The sequence below is a fragment of the Neolamprologus brichardi genome, chromosome 8 (genome assembly GCF_056152115.1).
Source record: "Neolamprologus brichardi isolate AB-2024 chromosome 8, ASM5615211v1, whole genome shotgun sequence".
NCBI lineage: Eukaryota > Metazoa > Chordata > Actinopteri > Cichliformes > Cichlidae > Neolamprologus > Neolamprologus brichardi.
Window position 1 is genome coordinate 18,425,961 of NC_142111.1, and position 16,411 is coordinate 18,442,371.

The 16,411-nt window shown below is 42.6% G+C and overlaps 3 protein-coding genes and 1 non-coding gene across 4 annotated transcripts; all 4 read left to right on the forward strand.

The window, feature by feature from the left end:
- Positions 1–2,109: 2,109 nt before the first annotated feature.
- LOC102777362 (NAD(P)H dehydrogenase [quinone] 1-like) lies at positions 2,110–3,340 on the forward strand. Its single transcript, XM_087845192.1, has 6 exons — positions 2,110–2,113; positions 2,237–2,401; positions 2,475–2,602; positions 2,680–2,787; positions 2,863–2,964; positions 3,041–3,340. Exons 1-6 carry the CDS (start codon positions 2,110–2,112, stop codon positions 3,338–3,340), a joined length of 807 nt encoding a protein of 268 aa, XP_087701318.1.
- Positions 3,341–7,438: 4,098 nt separating this feature from the next.
- On the forward strand, positions 7,439–14,834 carry LOC148101777 (NAD(P)H dehydrogenase [quinone] 1-like). The gene is made up of 6 exons (XM_087845110.1): positions 7,439–7,493; positions 13,599–13,763; positions 13,836–13,966; positions 14,047–14,154; positions 14,230–14,331; positions 14,408–14,834. The coding sequence occupies exons 1-6, from the start codon at positions 7,490–7,492 to the stop codon at positions 14,705–14,707; spliced, it is 810 nt and encodes a 269-aa protein (XP_087701236.1). The 5' UTR covers positions 7,439–7,489; the 3' UTR covers positions 14,708–14,834.
- On the forward strand, positions 7,525–8,744 carry LOC148101778 (NAD(P)H dehydrogenase [quinone] 1-like). Its single transcript, XM_087845167.1, has 6 exons — positions 7,525–7,543; positions 7,647–7,811; positions 7,883–8,013; positions 8,084–8,191; positions 8,267–8,368; positions 8,445–8,744. The coding sequence occupies exons 1-6, from the start codon at positions 7,525–7,527 to the stop codon at positions 8,742–8,744; spliced, it is 825 nt and encodes a 274-aa protein (XP_087701293.1).
- Positions 14,835–16,291: 1,457 nt separating the features above from the next.
- On the forward strand, positions 16,292–16,385 carry trnai-uau (transfer RNA isoleucine (anticodon UAU)). The gene is made up of 2 exons: positions 16,292–16,329; positions 16,350–16,385. It is a non-coding gene; the product is annotated as a tRNA-Ile (tRNA).
- The last annotated feature ends 26 nt before the right edge of the window (positions 16,386–16,411 follow it).

Sequence of the window (16,411 nt, forward strand, 5' to 3'; positions counted from 1 at the left end):
GCTTGTTTGAGTACATAGTCAAGGTTTCTCTTCAACACTGTAGCCAGACTGAAAAAAATTCAGAGCTCTGTTAAGCCAACCATTCCTTTAATGATAACTAGAAATGATTTCTTGTAATTGAAGTCTTTATTTGTTTTTAACATTTAACCACATGAAAACATAAACAAAACCACAAACAAAACAACAACAGAAAAGAAAAAAGAAAAATGAAAAGACAGCTTCCAATCCCATGATTAATTCACCTTTGTATTTTGGGTCTATTTTCAATACTTACTAACTATCGGTACACCCACAAAAAAAGGACAATAAAATCAAATTCTTAAGTTATTCCATTACTGAGTGCCTACACAAACATACAACGCAGCAAGCATAAAATTTAACTAAAGATAATTGTCCTGACCAAATAAATTCCAACCATCTCAGCCAAAAACACGTCCCCATGATTTGTCAAAACCCTCCCTATCATCATTAATCCTAGCCAAGAATAAAATCTTTCTGAGTTAACTTCAGTAATTAATTACTCCAAGTCACCAACCTTTAAGACCCCATTCCTACAAGACTGCTCCAAGAATCCTGCCATTAATTTATGCTTCAATCTTAAATATGATCAACCCATCTCTAATAATCAATCTCCAACCTTTCTTTTATCTCAAGAATTCTTGAAAGAGTAGTTGTCAAACAGCTAACTGATCATCTGCAGAGGAATGGCTTATTTGAAGAGTTTCAGTCAGGTTTCAGAGCTCATCACAGCACAGAAACAGCTTTAGTGAAGGTTACAAATGATCTTCTTATGGCCTCTGACAGTGGACTCATCTCTGTGCTTGTCCTGCTAGACCTTAGTGCAGCGTTCGATACTGTTGACCATAATATTCTATTTGGATGGATGAAATTGGGCTCCAGTAAAACTGTCAGGAACCTTTGAGTCATTTTGACCAGGATATGTCCTTCAGTGCATACATTAAATAAATATGTAGGACTGCTTTCTTCTATTTGCACAATATCTTTAAAGATATTGCGCAAATGGAAGGGAACACGTGTTTATTAGAAAAGTCCTCTCTCAGTGTGATGCTGAAAAAATTAGTCATTAATTAATACTTTTAGGCTGGCCAACTGTAATTCATTATTATCAGGATGTCCTAAAAACGCCCTAAAAAGCCTTCAGCTGATCCAAAATGCTGCGGCAAGAGCACTGACAGGAAGTAGACAGAGAGAGCATATTTCTCCTATATTGGCTTCCCTTCACTGGCTACCTGTTAAATCCAGAACCAAATTCAAAATCTGGCTCTTTACATACAAGGTCTTCAATAATCAGGCCCCATCTTAACTCAGTGACTTTCTAGTACCATATCACCCTTTAAGAGCTCTTTTCTCTGAGACTGCGGGCTGACTTGTGTCTCCCAGAATATTTAAAACCGCACTGTATAAATAAAATTGAATTGAATTGAAATGGGAACCGAGGAAGGATGCTGTGGTTGCAGATACTATCTCGCTGTGAATATGCTCTTGGTCTATGGTCATGACAATTTGCATATTCATACATACTGACTGACCTCATGTCCAGTTGCAAGTAAGTGATGGAACGTTGAGACATTGTGCAAAGGTGCGTTTCTAATGTTGGAAAAACCTCAAATCAGCCGATTCTCACCAATGAGCTCACATGGATGACTGACAAAATGTTCCTTCCACTATAAACAAACCATCCAGATGAACAGAATCAACTTTCTAGAAGAAGGTACGTTATGGTGACTTAAACCATGTACCATAGCTCCTACACTGAAAGGACACTTTGACCACATGATAGCACTGTAGAACGAGTGAAACTAAGATGAATATGCCTTATAAATTAATCTTGTGTTTGAACTGGGCTGAAGGTTTAGGTTAATCTCAGAGTTATGCCCAAGTGTCTGTACAAAGTGGGAAACCTGAGAGAAAATGCCGCAGTAGCAGCTGGCTGACTCATGAGGCTGATTGCTGATTGACAGCATCTGTGTGAAGTAGTGCTCAAAGTGTGTATAAAAGCAGCAGGTGTGTTTTGCTTCATTATGGGTACCTTTTTCCTCTTATTATACCAGCTGGAGAGAACGCTCATCATTTACTGTTGTTTTGAGAATGGGTAAGACTTTTTCTTCCTGGTAACTGCTGAAACTTGTTTGGTCTCTTATTTTGAACAATGTGAAATATTTGTGTGTTTGTAATCTGACTGGAACTCTATCAATTTTTTTTTTTGGCTTTGCAGCCAAGAAAGTGCTGATTGTGTATGCCCATGAGAGCCCTGCCTCTTTCAATGCTGCTGCCAAAGATGCTGCTGTGGCAGCTCTGACTGCTCAAGGCTGCACTGTAGAGGTGTCTGATCTGTACGCCATGAAGTTCAAAGCTGCTGCTACTACTGAGGACTTCATTGGTATACAAATATTCTGCAGGTATAGGAATGCTTTGATTGCTCTTCAGATGCAAACACTAAATTTCTGTTGCAGGTGGTGTGAAGACTGCAGAGGACTGCTATGCAGGTCAGATTAAATTGGCATGGGAGGAGGGCGTAATTGCAGATAACATCAAAAAAGAGCAGGAGAAGCTCAAGGAGGCAGACCTTGTCATCTTTCAGGTAGTGTCTGACTGGAAATGTGTATGGTCGGCTGACAGGTATCCACATCAAAATGACCATTAAACCTGTGTTCCCAGTTCCCCATGTACTGGTCATCTGTTCCTGCAATCATGAAGGGGTGGATGGATCGGGTGTTGGGCTTTGCCTACGCACAGGAGAAGCGGTACAGTGAGGGGATCTTCAAGGTGAGAGCTCCACCAACATGTCTGTGTTCAGGCTGTGTCCTCTCCCTCTTTGCTCACTCCTTGCTCTCTGTACAGGACAAGAAAGCCATGCTGTCCTTCACCACTGACTGTCCTGAATCTGTGTACAGTGACACTGGCATCAATGGTGACATCAATGTCACACTGTGGCCACTGCAGGTGAGGTCTCACTATAAACAGAGCCAAGCATTAAATGATCTGTCATGTGGTAACAGCTGCTCCTCCCTGTGTGTAGAACGGGATCCTGAACTACTGTGGCTTCCAGGTTTTTGCCCCTCAGATCTTCTGGGATCCAGCTGCTGGTTCCCCTGAATCTCGCAGCTCCATGCTGGAGGGCTGGCGCACACGACTGCAAAACCTCTGTGGGGAAGCCACTGTGTACTTTGCTCCCTTGGACTACTTTGACAAGGAGAAGGGTTTCTTGCTGAAGCCTGAGGTCAAAGAGAAATATGCCAGCAAAGAGTCTGGCCTCACAGTGGGGATCCACATGGGCAAGCCACTGCCAGCCAACAGCCAGACCAAGGCCGGGGTCTGACAATGGAGTGGGTCCATGTAATGTCTTGAAATGTCTACTGCAATAAAAAGGCTGCTTTATTGTAATTTCAGTTTGAGCAATGAGTTTCAAATGCACCACTTGGGTTTCATACAGTTCAACCACCTACAAAATGGTTGATGTACAGAACAGGATATTCGGCAAGCTTTCAAGACTGGATGAATTCTGATTACCATGTTTAAAACCCTCAGCATGTGGGAGGACAGGAAATTTGACTTTCTTTTTAGTCATGGTCAAAAGAAAGATCCCTGTATTGAATAGACTAGTCATTTCAAAAATGACAAAACTAAATTTTTTTTTTTTTTGAACTGAGCATTACATATGTACAAAATTCATGCAGCTCAGATGTCTGTGACAGGACAAGAAATAGCTGTCCGGAGCTATTGCTTGCTTCAGTCTCCCTGTTCTACAAGTTGGCAGCCTACAAGCAGTGTTGGAGTAATGGAAATGATGTACCACCGTTACGTATTTAAAAATCAAAATATGACTGTATTCCATTAAGGTTGCGATCTAAAAAGGTGGTATTAAGAACAGTTACTTTGTTGAAATAATGGATTACACGGCGGTATTTTCCTGTTTCATATTGTCAGGATTGTTTGGGTTTTGTTTGACAGCATGTTCTGTTCCAGGCGGCAGCGTTGCGGTTGCCATGGTTACAGGGCAACGCTCTCTCTGCGACTGTCTGTTTCCTGGGTGACAGAGCGCCTTGTTGTTGTTGTGCTAAGCTAATAGGCAGAATGCTACAGACATAGCCCTAAAGAACGTAGCCTCGTGGGCAGTGTAGTCCGTGCTGCAGGGAGAATGGCCTACCATACCTGTTATGTTTCTGTGAGCGCAAGGAGGGAGAAAAAGGAAAGTGGAAAAGTACCAGTTGTCATTGAGCAGAAACGGGAGCTGGAAGCATGCATGTCTGTCTGGAAACCTTAAAAAGTAGTTGGAAAAGTTATCAGAAGGCGGTTAAAGCCGATAAACATGCCTATCTTTCTCAACTTATTTTGGCCAACTCACATAACCCCCGTGTTTTATATAATACTAAAAATTCCTTTGATGGTCATTTAAATAGGGTGGTAAAATCGTCTTTTTATCACCTCAGACGCCTATCGAAGGTCAAGCCTTTCCTTTCCAAACACAATTTGGAAACTGTTATTCATGCTTTTATCACCTCATGTTTGGACTATTGCAATTCCCTTATAACTGGGGTTGGGTTGGGCACCCTGTCACGCTTGCAATTAGTGCAAAATGCGGCGGCACCTTTTTTAACTGGCAGAAGGAAATTTGATCGCATCACTCTGGTTCTGGCGTCACTACATTGGCTTCCTATTGGATAAAGGAATTAAGGAATCAAAACTTTGTGCATGTGCTCCAGTGGCGCAATCTGTTAGCGGGTGGTACTTATATGACAGTATTGGGATGAGCTATGCTGAGGTCGTGAGTTCAAACCTCACCTGGAGCAGATTCTTGAAATTAATGTTTACCTAAAGGGGAAAGAAATTTCTCCTTAACCTGTTTTCTTTAAGAGACAATAAGTGTCATGTATGCCTATTATAAAGTAAATTTGTGTGCTTTCTTCAAAGAAAGTATCTTTGTGAGCCTCACGCCGAGGACATCAATGGGCTTACTGAGTGTATCACAGACTACATAACTTTCTGCATCGACTCCATTGTTCCAGCTCAGACAGTTCATTGTTACCCAAATAACAAGCCGTGGGTGACTAAGGACTGTGCCAGCCTCTCTCTTCACATGGCGCTGTTGCCTCCTGTGAGATTCCTGACAACCCTCCCCCACCCATCACCTTCACTCAATACCAGGTTGAGATGCAAATGAGGAGACTTCACTCAAGCAAGTCTGCTGGACCAGACGGAGTGAGTCCCCTCGTCCTCAAGGCCTGTGCCCCCCAGCTGTGTGGAGTCTTTCATAAACTGTTTATGCTGAGTTTGAGTCTGCAGAGGGTACCAGTGATGTGGAAGACATCATGCCTCATCCCTATTCCAAAGACGCCACGTCCCAGTGGCCCCCAGGATTACAGGCCCGTGGCATTGACCTCCCACATCATGAAGACCCTGGAAAGGCTCATCCTGGACCAGCTGCGACCCATCGTCAGACCACATCTGGATCTCCTTCAATTTGCTTATCAGCCTCGTCTCGGAACAGAGGACGCCATCATCTACCTGCTCAATCGTGTCTACACCCATCTGGACCAGCCGGCGAGCACTGTGAGGGTCATGTTTTTTGACTTTTCCAGTGCTTTCAACACCATCAGGCCGACCCTCCTGGGTGATAAGTTAACAACAATGCAGGTGGATGCTTCTCTGGTTTCCTGGATTGTTGATTACCTGACAGGAAGATCACAATATGTACGTCTCCCACAGTGTGTGTCTGACAAGGTAATCAGCAACATAGGGGCACCACAGGGGACTGTCCTCTACCCCTTCCTCTTCACCCTCTACACCACAGACTTCAGCCACTGCACAGAGACCTGCCATCTTCAAGTTTTCTGATGACTCCACGGTAGTTGGATGCGTCAGCAGGGATGATGTGACAGAGTACCGGGCTGTGGTCGACTCCTTTGTCACGTGGTGTGAGCAGAATCATCTGCAGCTCAACGTGGCAAAGACCAAGGAATTAATAGTGAACTTCAGGAAGACCAGGAAACACTTGACCCCTGTTTCAATCCAGGGGGTCAGTGTTGACATTGTGGAGGACTATAAATACCTTGGAGTACACATTGACAATAAACTGGACTGGGCTACAAATGCACAGCACTTTACAGAAATGCGACTACGAGGCTGAATAAACAGACTTCGTGTCACTTCAAGTAAACCAAACATCTCTGGGGTTTAGAGTCCGACTGCAAAAGGCGAATGAGGTCCTTCAACATCTGCCAGAAAATGCTCAGGATTTTCTATGAGTCTGTTGTGGCCAGTGCGATCCTCTATGCTGTTGCATGATGGGGAAGCAGGCTGAGGGTCGCAGATGCCAACAGACTCGATAAACTGATTCGTAAGGCCAGTAATGTTGTGGGGATGGAGCTGGACTCCCTCAAGGTGGTGTCGGAGAGGCGGATGTTGTCCAAGATAAAGACAATGTTGGATAACACCTCCCACCCACCCCATGACATGCTGGTCAGTCACAGGAGCACGTTCAGTAAAAGACTGAGATTAAGAAAGAGCACCACTGAACGACCTGGGAAATCATTCCTGCCTGTGGCCATCTCCCTGTACAACTCATCCACTTAACACACTGTTTACTGCAACAGCTGCACCCTTCTTGCACATGTTCTTTTTCAGCTATTTATTAATAAGTGACTTTTATGTATATATATGCCTGTATATATTGTTCTATTCTTAGTTAGTCTGTCTTTGTTAATGTTTGTTTATAATGGAGCACTGTAACGAAAAATAATTTCCCATAGGGATCAATAAAGTATTCTGATTGTGATTCTGATTATTTTATAGAAATTTTGCAATCTATTTATTACATAAAAACTTCTTTCTTAAAACCCACCTCTTTATTTTCAGAGATATAAAACACTGTCTGGCTTCATGAGCATTATGATGACTTAAACCACGTCCACATGATGGCACTGTAAAACACCTTAAGAAATTATTATAAATGTTCCTAATAATGATTTAAAAATAAAGCATTATTGTGTGTGTGTGTGTGTGTGTGTGTGTGTGTCCTCTTGTATAGTTTATATCAGTGGTTTTGAGACTGCAGGACTTGGTCAAACATCCAACATTGGTCCAAGTTGGACACCAATCATCACAGGAGATGATGGAGAGAAACTGAGGTAAATATTATTTATAAGAGGAAATTAAAAAACAGAATGAATATAATGAACTGTTATACATTTATGCTGTGTTTCAACTGAGATGAACATTCAATTTAGTCTGAGTGTTACTCCCACTAAAATATTTTCCAGTTTTAGTAATAAATAGGAAAATCCCTTAGTAGCAGCTGGCTGACTCATGACCCTGATTGCTGATTGACAGCACCTGTGTGAAGTAGTGCTCAAAGTGTGTATAAAAGCAGCAGACTGTGTTTTGTTTCAGTATGAGTATTTTTTTTTTTCTGTTCCTACGGCAGCTAGTTAGAAAACTCATCAGTTACAGTTGTGCACCAGTTTTGAGAATGGGTAAGAGGTTTTCTTCCTGGTAACTGCTGAAATGTGTTTGGTTTCTAATTGTGAAAGTGTTTGGTTTTTGTTTTGGCTGTTTCCTTTGGCAATCAATGTGAGATGTTTGTATGTGACTGGATCTCTATCAAATCTTTATTTTTGGCTTTGCAGCCAAGAAAGTGCTGATTGTGTATGCCCATGAGAGCCCTGCCTCTTTCAATGCTGCTGCCAAAGATGCTGCTGTGGCAGCTCTGACTGCTCAAGGCTGCACTGTAGAGGTGTCTGATCTGTACGCCATGAAGTTCAAAGCTGCTGCTACTACTGAGGACATCACTGGTATACAAATATTCTGCAGGTATAGCAATGCTTTGGTTGCTCTCAAATGTAAACACTGGCTTTAAATGCAGGTGGAGTGAAGGATGCTGAGAACTTCTGCTATGCAAAGGAGATCAAACTGGCATCAGAGGAGGGCAGACTTGCAGATGACATCAAAAAAGAGCAGAAGAAGCTCAAGGAGGCAGACCTTGTCATCTTTCAGGTAGTGTCTGACTGGAAGTGTCTTTGATCAAGTGTCCACATCAAAATGACCATTAAACCTGTGTTCCCAGTTCCCCATGTACTGGTCATCTGTTCCTGCAATCATGAAGGGGTGGATGGATCGGGTGTTGGGCTTTGCCTACGCACAGGAGAAGCGGTACAATGAGGGGATCTTCAAGGTGAGAGCTCCACCAACATGTCTGTGTTCAGGCTGTGTCCTCTCCCTCTTTGCTCACTCCTTGCTCTCTGTACAGGACAAGAAAGCCATGCTGTCCTTCACCACTGACTGTCCTGAATCTGTGTACAGTGACACTGGCATCAATGGTGACATCAATGTCACACTGTGGCCACTGCAGGTGAGGTCTCACTATAAACAGAGCCACGCATTAAATGATCTGTCATGTGGTAAGAGCTGCTCCTCCCTGTGTGCAGAACGGGATCCTGAACTACTGTGGCTTCCAGGTTTTTGCCCCTCAGATCTTCTGGGATCCTGCTGCTGGTTCTCCTGAATCTCGCAGCTCCATGCTGGAGCGCTGGCGCACGCGACTGCAAAACCTCTGTGGGGAAGCACCTGTGTACTTTGCTCCCTTGGACTACTTTGACAAGGAGAAGGGTTTCCTGCTGAAGCCTGAGGTCAAAGAGAAATATGCCAGCAAAGAGTCTGGCCTCACAGTGGGGATCCACATGGGCAAGCCACTGCCAGCCAACAGCCAGACCAAGGCTGGAGTCTGACAATGGAGTGGGTCCATGTAATGTCTTGGTCTTAAAATAAAGCCTGCTTTATTCCAACTTTGAGCAATGAGTCATAAATGCACCACTTGGGTTTCATACACGTTATCCCTCTAGAACATGATGTATACTACCACAATGTAATGATGGTTCAAAGTCCCTATAGGATCCAGTCATGTATGGCTTTAAATGTGATGGAGAACTGAGTTTGGGGGGGCTGGCTATGTTTCCACATGCTAATGCATATCCATGTTCTAATAGGAACACACAGGTGTTTGGGGTTTTTCCTTTTTTGGGGGGGTGGGGATGACTGTACACCAAGGTTGAAAGCAAGACTGACACCTGATCGCTGCTGTAGATCAGGTGACTGCAAGCCCTATTGCGCCTCACTGCCTATACTGCTGGGTTTGGTATGAACGCAGCTTTAAGATCACACTTTCAGCAGTATGTGTTTTTTCGGTCCTTGATGCAGTTTACACTTTACTATTGCACTCTTGCCATTTTTGTGAGGTAAAAATATCTATTGCCCCTGTGGGCTCTTCCATGATTTTGCTCCTCCCACATATGAACTGAAATTAGCTGACTGTAATGCCAGTGCACAGGAAGAGTAAAGCATGTTTAATATTTAAAGATTGTGTTTGTCCTTTTCCAATATTTGTACTGAAGGCTTTTAAGCATTTCTATTCACCTGCCACCGGTTGGTCAAGCAAATCCACCATGTGAGAGCCAATAGTTTTGTGTACCAAATTCAACCAAGATTTAGCCAGTCATGTGCTCCTCCACTACCAAGAACTGTAGAAGCCAATCACCTCTCGCTGCAGTGGAAGCACGCTAACTGTACTGAAGGCTAAATAACATTTATATGTAGTTCACTTAGCTACTTTTTAAAAAGTAAGAGCCAAGAATGTCAGAATAGCTCATTTAAATGCGTGAAAGTCGATCAAATAGTACAGTTAACTGCTTCTAAAACATTACTGGGAAATAGTATAAGAGAGAGGCAAATTTTATTTGAGGCAAAGCTCATTTATATGAAAAGAAGTAGACACAGACTTTAACTTTCGTTCATTTAATTTACTTTTCCTAAATGGAAGTTCATGGTATAGTGGTAGAATACAGGGATACAAAGACTTTGTTGCCAGATGCTTGAATTCTTTATCAATTAAGTCAATATCTCTTAATAAACTACACTAAAACCTACGAAAATTAAAGAATCAAAGTGAAATATGAAAAAAGGGAAACAGAAATGATCTGAAACAAATGTGCACAGACTGAAAAAAAAGCATTTGTAACATAGATGTATAGAAAAAAAAACCTGATTCCCCACATATATTAATGCATGCTGTGACAACCCTTATTGTATTATAGCACCACTGGGGGGAGGGGGTGTTGCCCTACTATTATTGTAGTTAGGGGAGTCCCCTAGTGGGTAGGGATAGGTATCGTTTAGGTTTTATCCGATACCAGTACCAAACCGACCGGTACTTTTGAAACGGTGTCGGTGCTTGAACCGGTGCTTAAATTACGGAGAACACAAACTTTGTCCAACAACCTCTCATGTTCAGTTGTTTTTTTGTAAAAAGATAATAACGTTAGACTTTTCTGCAGCTATAGGGCATATATGGTATCACTTTTGGCTGGAAGCAGTGCTTAAACAATGGAAAAAACACAAACTTTGTCCAAAAACCTCTCATGTTTAGCTGTTTTCCACTTTTTCTTTGGTCATTTTAGCTTTTTTAGCCAGGGTGAAGGGAGTATCTGCCATCAAACAAGAAGACAGCCGCATGTAACTACGATGGTGTTTACTTGTTCACCTTACGTGCATTAATGTAATAACGTGGTTAGCCTACTCAACATAAATTACACACAAACAACATTAAGCTACTCACGCAGAGAAGAACGGCTGCTGCTGCCATCATCATCCGTCATCATTTCTGCTACACTGGCAGGGCTAGGGGCCAGGACTCTAATCTTCGGGTTTTTGGGGGATGTTGCTCCGGGTCCAATAGCAGGCACCACACCCGCAGTAGATGTGCATGGTGTGAGGTCTTGCAGTAAGCTATCAAATACGGTGCATTTCTCGGCTTTTAACAAAATGCTATACGTCGCCAGGTGTTTCATCAGATTCGAGGTGTTACCTCCTTTGACAGTATCACAGTATCAGCTTAAAGCACTTGTTGCAGGCTGCTGAGTTTGCATCTTTTGCTGTGACGTACAGCCAGACTTTTGACCGCTTCGCCTTGGGCATTTTTAATCTGTAGCTCTGCTCTAAAAGAATGACGTACCGTACGCTTGCAAAGGTAAAATGATTATCTAGAATCCAAAGTGTATGACATCTCAGGACAAAAAAAGCACCGAAATAAAGCACTGAAATGTGTGCTGCTTTTCGGTCTGGTTACTACCGTTTATGTCAGAACCAGTGCCATCATGGCACCGGATACCGGTACCCATCCCTGCTAGTGGGTGTGGGAGTATAGTGGTGGCCGTTACATGCTGATTGCGTTGCTGTTCAGAGAAGCCTTACCGTTGTAACTTGGCTGGCGCCCGTGACTACTGATCCCCGCACATGTATGTACGGACAGGGTAGAGCCGTGGGACCTGGCTTGTATGGTCTTATGTTGCTAATGTCAAATAAGGGTCTGTTTAACTGACTGGCTCTGAGTTATCTGGCTAACCTCCACACCACGTCTTTGTGCATGTGGTGCAATCGGTTAACGCGCAGTACTTATATGACAGTATTAGGCTGAGCAATGCTGAGGTTGTGAGTTCAAGCCTCACCTGGAGCATAAACTTTGAGCTAATGAAACAAAAAAACGCCAACAAACTTTATAGCATCTTTAAAATGAACAACATTCAAAATAAAGATTAAGAAACCCTGAATTATACCTCGCTGTGTTTGTTCTGCTATTTTTTGTTTCTGTTTATTTTCAATGCAAGCTATTAACCATCTTGATATACACGTTCTTCCAAAGTCAGAGAATTTTGCCTGTTTGTGTGTGTGTGTGTACCTTTTATGTCCTTATGTATAGTTTATATCAAAGGTTCTCAGACCGCAGGGCGTAAGGCAAATCATTGGTTCGCCATGTTGGGCAACAATCACCATGGGAAAACGATGTGTGTGAAACTGAGATGATTGTGATTATATGATGTAAATATTCATGTTATGTTTAAACTGGGCTGAAGGTTTAGGTTAATCTCAAGAGTTACTTCCACCAGTTTCCATACAAAATGGGAAACCTGAGAGAAATTCTTCTTCTACTTCTTATAGGGTTTATTGGCAGTTGGCTATGTTGTTCTCATTGTACATGCTTCCCTTGGGCTCTATATCTCACAAATGTAACATTTCTTTTCATTTTTATGCTGATGATATTCAAATCTATTTTTGTCTGACTGACGATACCCCATCTTCACTACGCTGCTTTCTTGATTGTATGAGGGAGATCAAAGGGTGGTTAACGAATAACTCCCTTTTTCTAAATGAAAAGAAAACGTAAATTATTGTCTTTGATAGCCACATCCCTCGGGGACAATTAGCCGATATATTTGGGCCCTTTGCTACCTCCCTCTCTGATACAGTACGTAACTTAGGCGTTCTTTTGGACAGCTCCTTTACACTTGATAAACAAGTGTCTTCTGTAGTACAGTCTAGCTTTACCAAATATAACAAATCTCTAAGGCTAAGCATTACATACCACGAAGGGATCTTGAAAAACTTACACATGCATTTGTTACTTCAAGATTAGACTACTCCCTTTACCTGGGCCTCCAATCTGCCCTTCTTCATAAACTACAACTTGTCCAAAATGCAGCGGCACGCCTTTTAACTGGTACTAGAAGGTTTGATTCTATTACCCCGATCCTTGCTGACCTACATTGGCTGCCCATCAAATATCGGATTGATTTTAAGATTTTATTTCTTACATTCAAAATCGTAAATAATATTGCCCCTTGCTATTTAACTGGACTTCTCTGCCAGTATACTCCTAGGAGAGCACTTTAATCATTGAGTCAAATGCTCTTGGTGCAACCTAGGTCCCGGCTGAAAACCAGAGGTGATCGTGCCTTTGCCATTGCTGCACCTAACCTCTGGAACAATCTTCCAGCTGAAATTCTCGCGTCTGAATTGTTTTAATCTTTTAAAACATGATTGAAATCTTATTTATTTGATCTTGCATTTCAGATTAGTTAGTGAGTTATCGGATGTACACTTTGTACTTTTATTGCATTTGTATGTAATTTTAACCTATTGTGTTACTGGGTTTTTCCAGTTGATATTTCTGTGTTGATTTTACCTAACTTTAACACTAGGTGTGAAATATTTCTTTTAACATAGTACTCACAGGTTAATTAGTGCTTTGTTATGTCTGGAAATGTATTTCTACTCTATTATTGTATCCATATGTATTTAATTTTATTTCATATTTTACTATTGAGAAGCACTTTGGTGTACCTCTGGTTTTAAATGTGCTATATAAATAAAGTATTGATTGATTGGCAAACAGCAAAATGGGTGCATTACTGCCACCAACTGGTCTGAGAGATATTACCCCAGTACCAGCTGGCTGTCATGAGGTTTATTGCTGATTGACAGCACCTGTGTGAAATAGTGCTCGAAGTGTGTATAAAAGCAGCAGGCTGTGTTTTGCTTCAGTATGGGCACTTTTTCTGTTGTTGTACCAGTTAGACAGAAAACTCATCATTTACTGTTGCGCAGCAGTTTTGAGAATGGGTAAGACTTTCTTCCTGGTAATTGCTGAAAGTTGTTTGGCCAAAGCTGATAGTCTTTGACAAGAAGAGTGAAAGGTTTCTGTGCTGAATGGAACTTTATGTTTTGTTTTGTTTTATTCTTTGGCTTTGCAGCCAAGAAAGTGCTGATTGTGTATGCCCATGAGAGCTCTACCTCCTTCAATGCTGCTGCCAAAGATACTGCTGTGGCAGCTCTGACTGCTCAAGGCTGCACTGTACAGGTGTCTGACCTGTATGCCATGAAGTTCAAAGCTGCTGCTACTACTGAGGACATCACTGGTATACAAATATTCTGCAGGTATAGCAGTGCTTTGATTGTGCTTCAGGTGTAAACATTAGCTTTATTTGCAGGTGGAGTGAAGGATGCTGAGAACTTCTGCTACGCAAAGGAGATCAAACTGGCATCAGAGGAGGGCAAACTTGCAGATGACATCAAAAAAGAGCAGGAGAAGCTCAAGAAGGCAGACCTTGTCATCTTTCAGGTAGTGTCTGGCTGGACTCCTCTTTGTGGTCAGCTAACAGGTGTCAACATCAAAAATGACCATTAAACCTGTGTTCCCAGTTCCCCATGTACTGGTCATCTGTTCCTGCAATCATGAAGGGGTGGATGGATCGGGTGTTGGGCTTTGCCTACGCACAGGAGAAGCGGTACAGTGAGGGGATCTTCAAGGTGAGAGCTCCACCAACATGTCTGTGTTCAGGCTGTGTCCTCTCCCTCTTTGCTCACTCCTTGCTCTCTGTACAGGACAAGAAAGCCATGCTGTCCTTCACCACTGACTGTCCTGAATCTGTGTACAGTGACACTGGCATCAATGGTGACATCAATGTCACACTGTGGCCACTGCAGGTGAGGTCTCACTATAAACAGAGCCACGCATTAAATGATCTGTCATGTGGTAAGAGCTGCTCCTCCCTGTGTGCAGAACGGGATCCTGAACTACTGTGGCTTCCAGGTTTTTGCCCCTCAGATCTTCTGGGATCCTGCTGCTGGTTCTCCTGAATCTCGCAGCTCCATGCTGGAGCGCTGGCGCACACGACTGCAAAACCTCTGTGGGGAAGCCACTGTGTACTTTGCTCCCTTGGACTACTTTGACAAGGAGAAGGGTTTCCTGCTGAAGCCTGAGGTCAAAGAGAAATATGCCAGCAAAGAGTCTGGCCTCACAGTGGGGATCCACATGGGCAAGCCACTGCCAGCCAACAGCCAGACCAAGGCTGGAGTCTGACAATGGAGTGGGTCCATGTAATGTCTTGGTCTTAAAATAAAGCCTGCTTTATTCCAACTTTGAGCAATGAGTTATAAATGCACCACTTGGGTTTCATACACGTTATCCCTCTAGAACATGATGTATACTACCACAATGTAATGATGGTTCCAAGTCCCTATAGGATCCAGTCATGTATGGCTTTAAATGTGATGGAGAACTGAGTTTGGGGGGGCTGGCTATGTTTCCACATGCTAATGCAAATCCATGTTCTAATAGGAACACACAGGTGTTACGGGTTTTTCCTTTTTTGGGGGGGTGGGGATGACTGTACACCAAGGTTGAAAGCAAGACTGACACCTGATCGCTGCTGTAGATCAGGTGACTGCAAGCCCTATTGCGCCTCACTGCCTATACTACAGGCTTTGCTATGAACGCAGCTTTAAGATCACACTTTCAGCAGTACGTGTTCTTTCTGTCCTTGATGCAGTTTACACTTTACCATTGCAATTTTTGTGAGGTAAAAATGTCTATTGCCACTGTGGGCTCTTCCACGATTTTGCTCCTCCCGCACATGAACTGAAATCCACTGACTGTGATGCCAGTGCACAGGAAGAGTAAAGCATGTTTAATATTTAAAGATTGTGTTTCTCCTTTTTCTAATATTTGTACTGAAGGCTTTTAAGCATTTCTATTCACCTGCCACCAGTTGGTCAAGCAAATCCATCATGTGAGAGCCAATAGTTTTGTGTACCAAATTCAACCAAGATTAGGCCACTCATGTGCTCCTCCACTACCAAGAACTGTAGAAGCCAATCACCTCTCGCTGCAGTGGAAGCACGCTAACTGTACTGAAGGCTAATCTACATTTATATGTAGTTCACTTAGCTACTTTTTAAAAAGTACAGGGAGGCAAAGCTCATTTATATGAAAAGAAGGAGACAAGGCTTCAACTTTCGTTCATTTAATTTAGTTTTGCTAAATGGAAGTTCATGGTATAGTGGTAGAATACAGGGACACAAAGACTTTGTTGCCACACGCTTGAATTCTTTATCAATTAAGTCAATATCTCTTAATAAACTACACTAAAACCTACGAAAATTAAAGAATAAAAGGGAAATATGAAAAAAGGGAAACAGAAATGATCTGAAACAAATGTGCACAGACTGAAAAAAAAAAGCATTTGTAACATAGATGTATAGAAAAAAAACCTGATTCCCCACATATATTAATGCATGCTGTGACAACCCTTATTGTATTATAGCACCACTGGGGGGGGGCGGTTTGCCCTACTATTATTGTAGTTGGGGGAGTCCCCTAGTGGGTGTGGGAGTATAGTGGTGGCCGTTACATGCTGATGGCGTCGCTGTTCAGAGAAACCTTACCGTTGTAACTTGGCTCCTCCCTCGCCAGACTGCTGTTACAATGCATCTATCGATTAATCCTGCATATAGTACATAGACTACAAGCGTGAGATTTGTGGCAATATAGTATAGCATAAAGCGTTTGTCCTATGAGTGACTGACTAAGCTGTTTCTGTCCCCCTGTTTTTTTACCTTAGACCAGTTGAATGAAGGGAGAAAGGAATAAACTCTTTGTGCATGTGGTCCAGTGGCGCAATCGGTTAGCGCGCGGTACTTATATGACAGAATTAGGCTGAGCTATGCCGAGGTTGTGAGTTCAAGCCTCACCTGGAGCATAAACTTTGAGCTAATGAAACAGAAA

Bases quoted from the DNA above. Each gene is read 5' to 3' on its own strand.
- LOC148101777 (XM_087845110.1), top strand. The intron at 13,967-14,046 runs GTAGTGTCTGGC...CTGTGTTCCCAG, and splicing joins CAGACCTTGTCATCTTTCAG to TTCCCCATGTACTGGTCATC. The intron at 14,155-14,229 runs GTGAGAGCTCCA...CTCTCTGTACAG, and splicing joins ACAGTGAGGGGATCTTCAAG to GACAAGAAAGCCATGCTGTC.
- LOC148101778 (XM_087845167.1), top strand. The intron at 7,812-7,882 runs GTATACAAATAT...CTTTAAATGCAG, and splicing joins TACTACTGAGGACATCACTG to GTGGAGTGAAGGATGCTGAG. The intron at 8,014-8,083 runs GTAGTGTCTGAC...CTGTGTTCCCAG, and splicing joins CAGACCTTGTCATCTTTCAG to TTCCCCATGTACTGGTCATC.
- LOC102777362 (XM_087845192.1), top strand. The intron at 2,402-2,474 runs GTATACAAATAT...TTTCTGTTGCAG, and splicing joins TACTACTGAGGACTTCATTG to GTGGTGTGAAGACTGCAGAG. The intron at 2,788-2,862 runs GTGAGAGCTCCA...CTCTCTGTACAG, and splicing joins ACAGTGAGGGGATCTTCAAG to GACAAGAAAGCCATGCTGTC.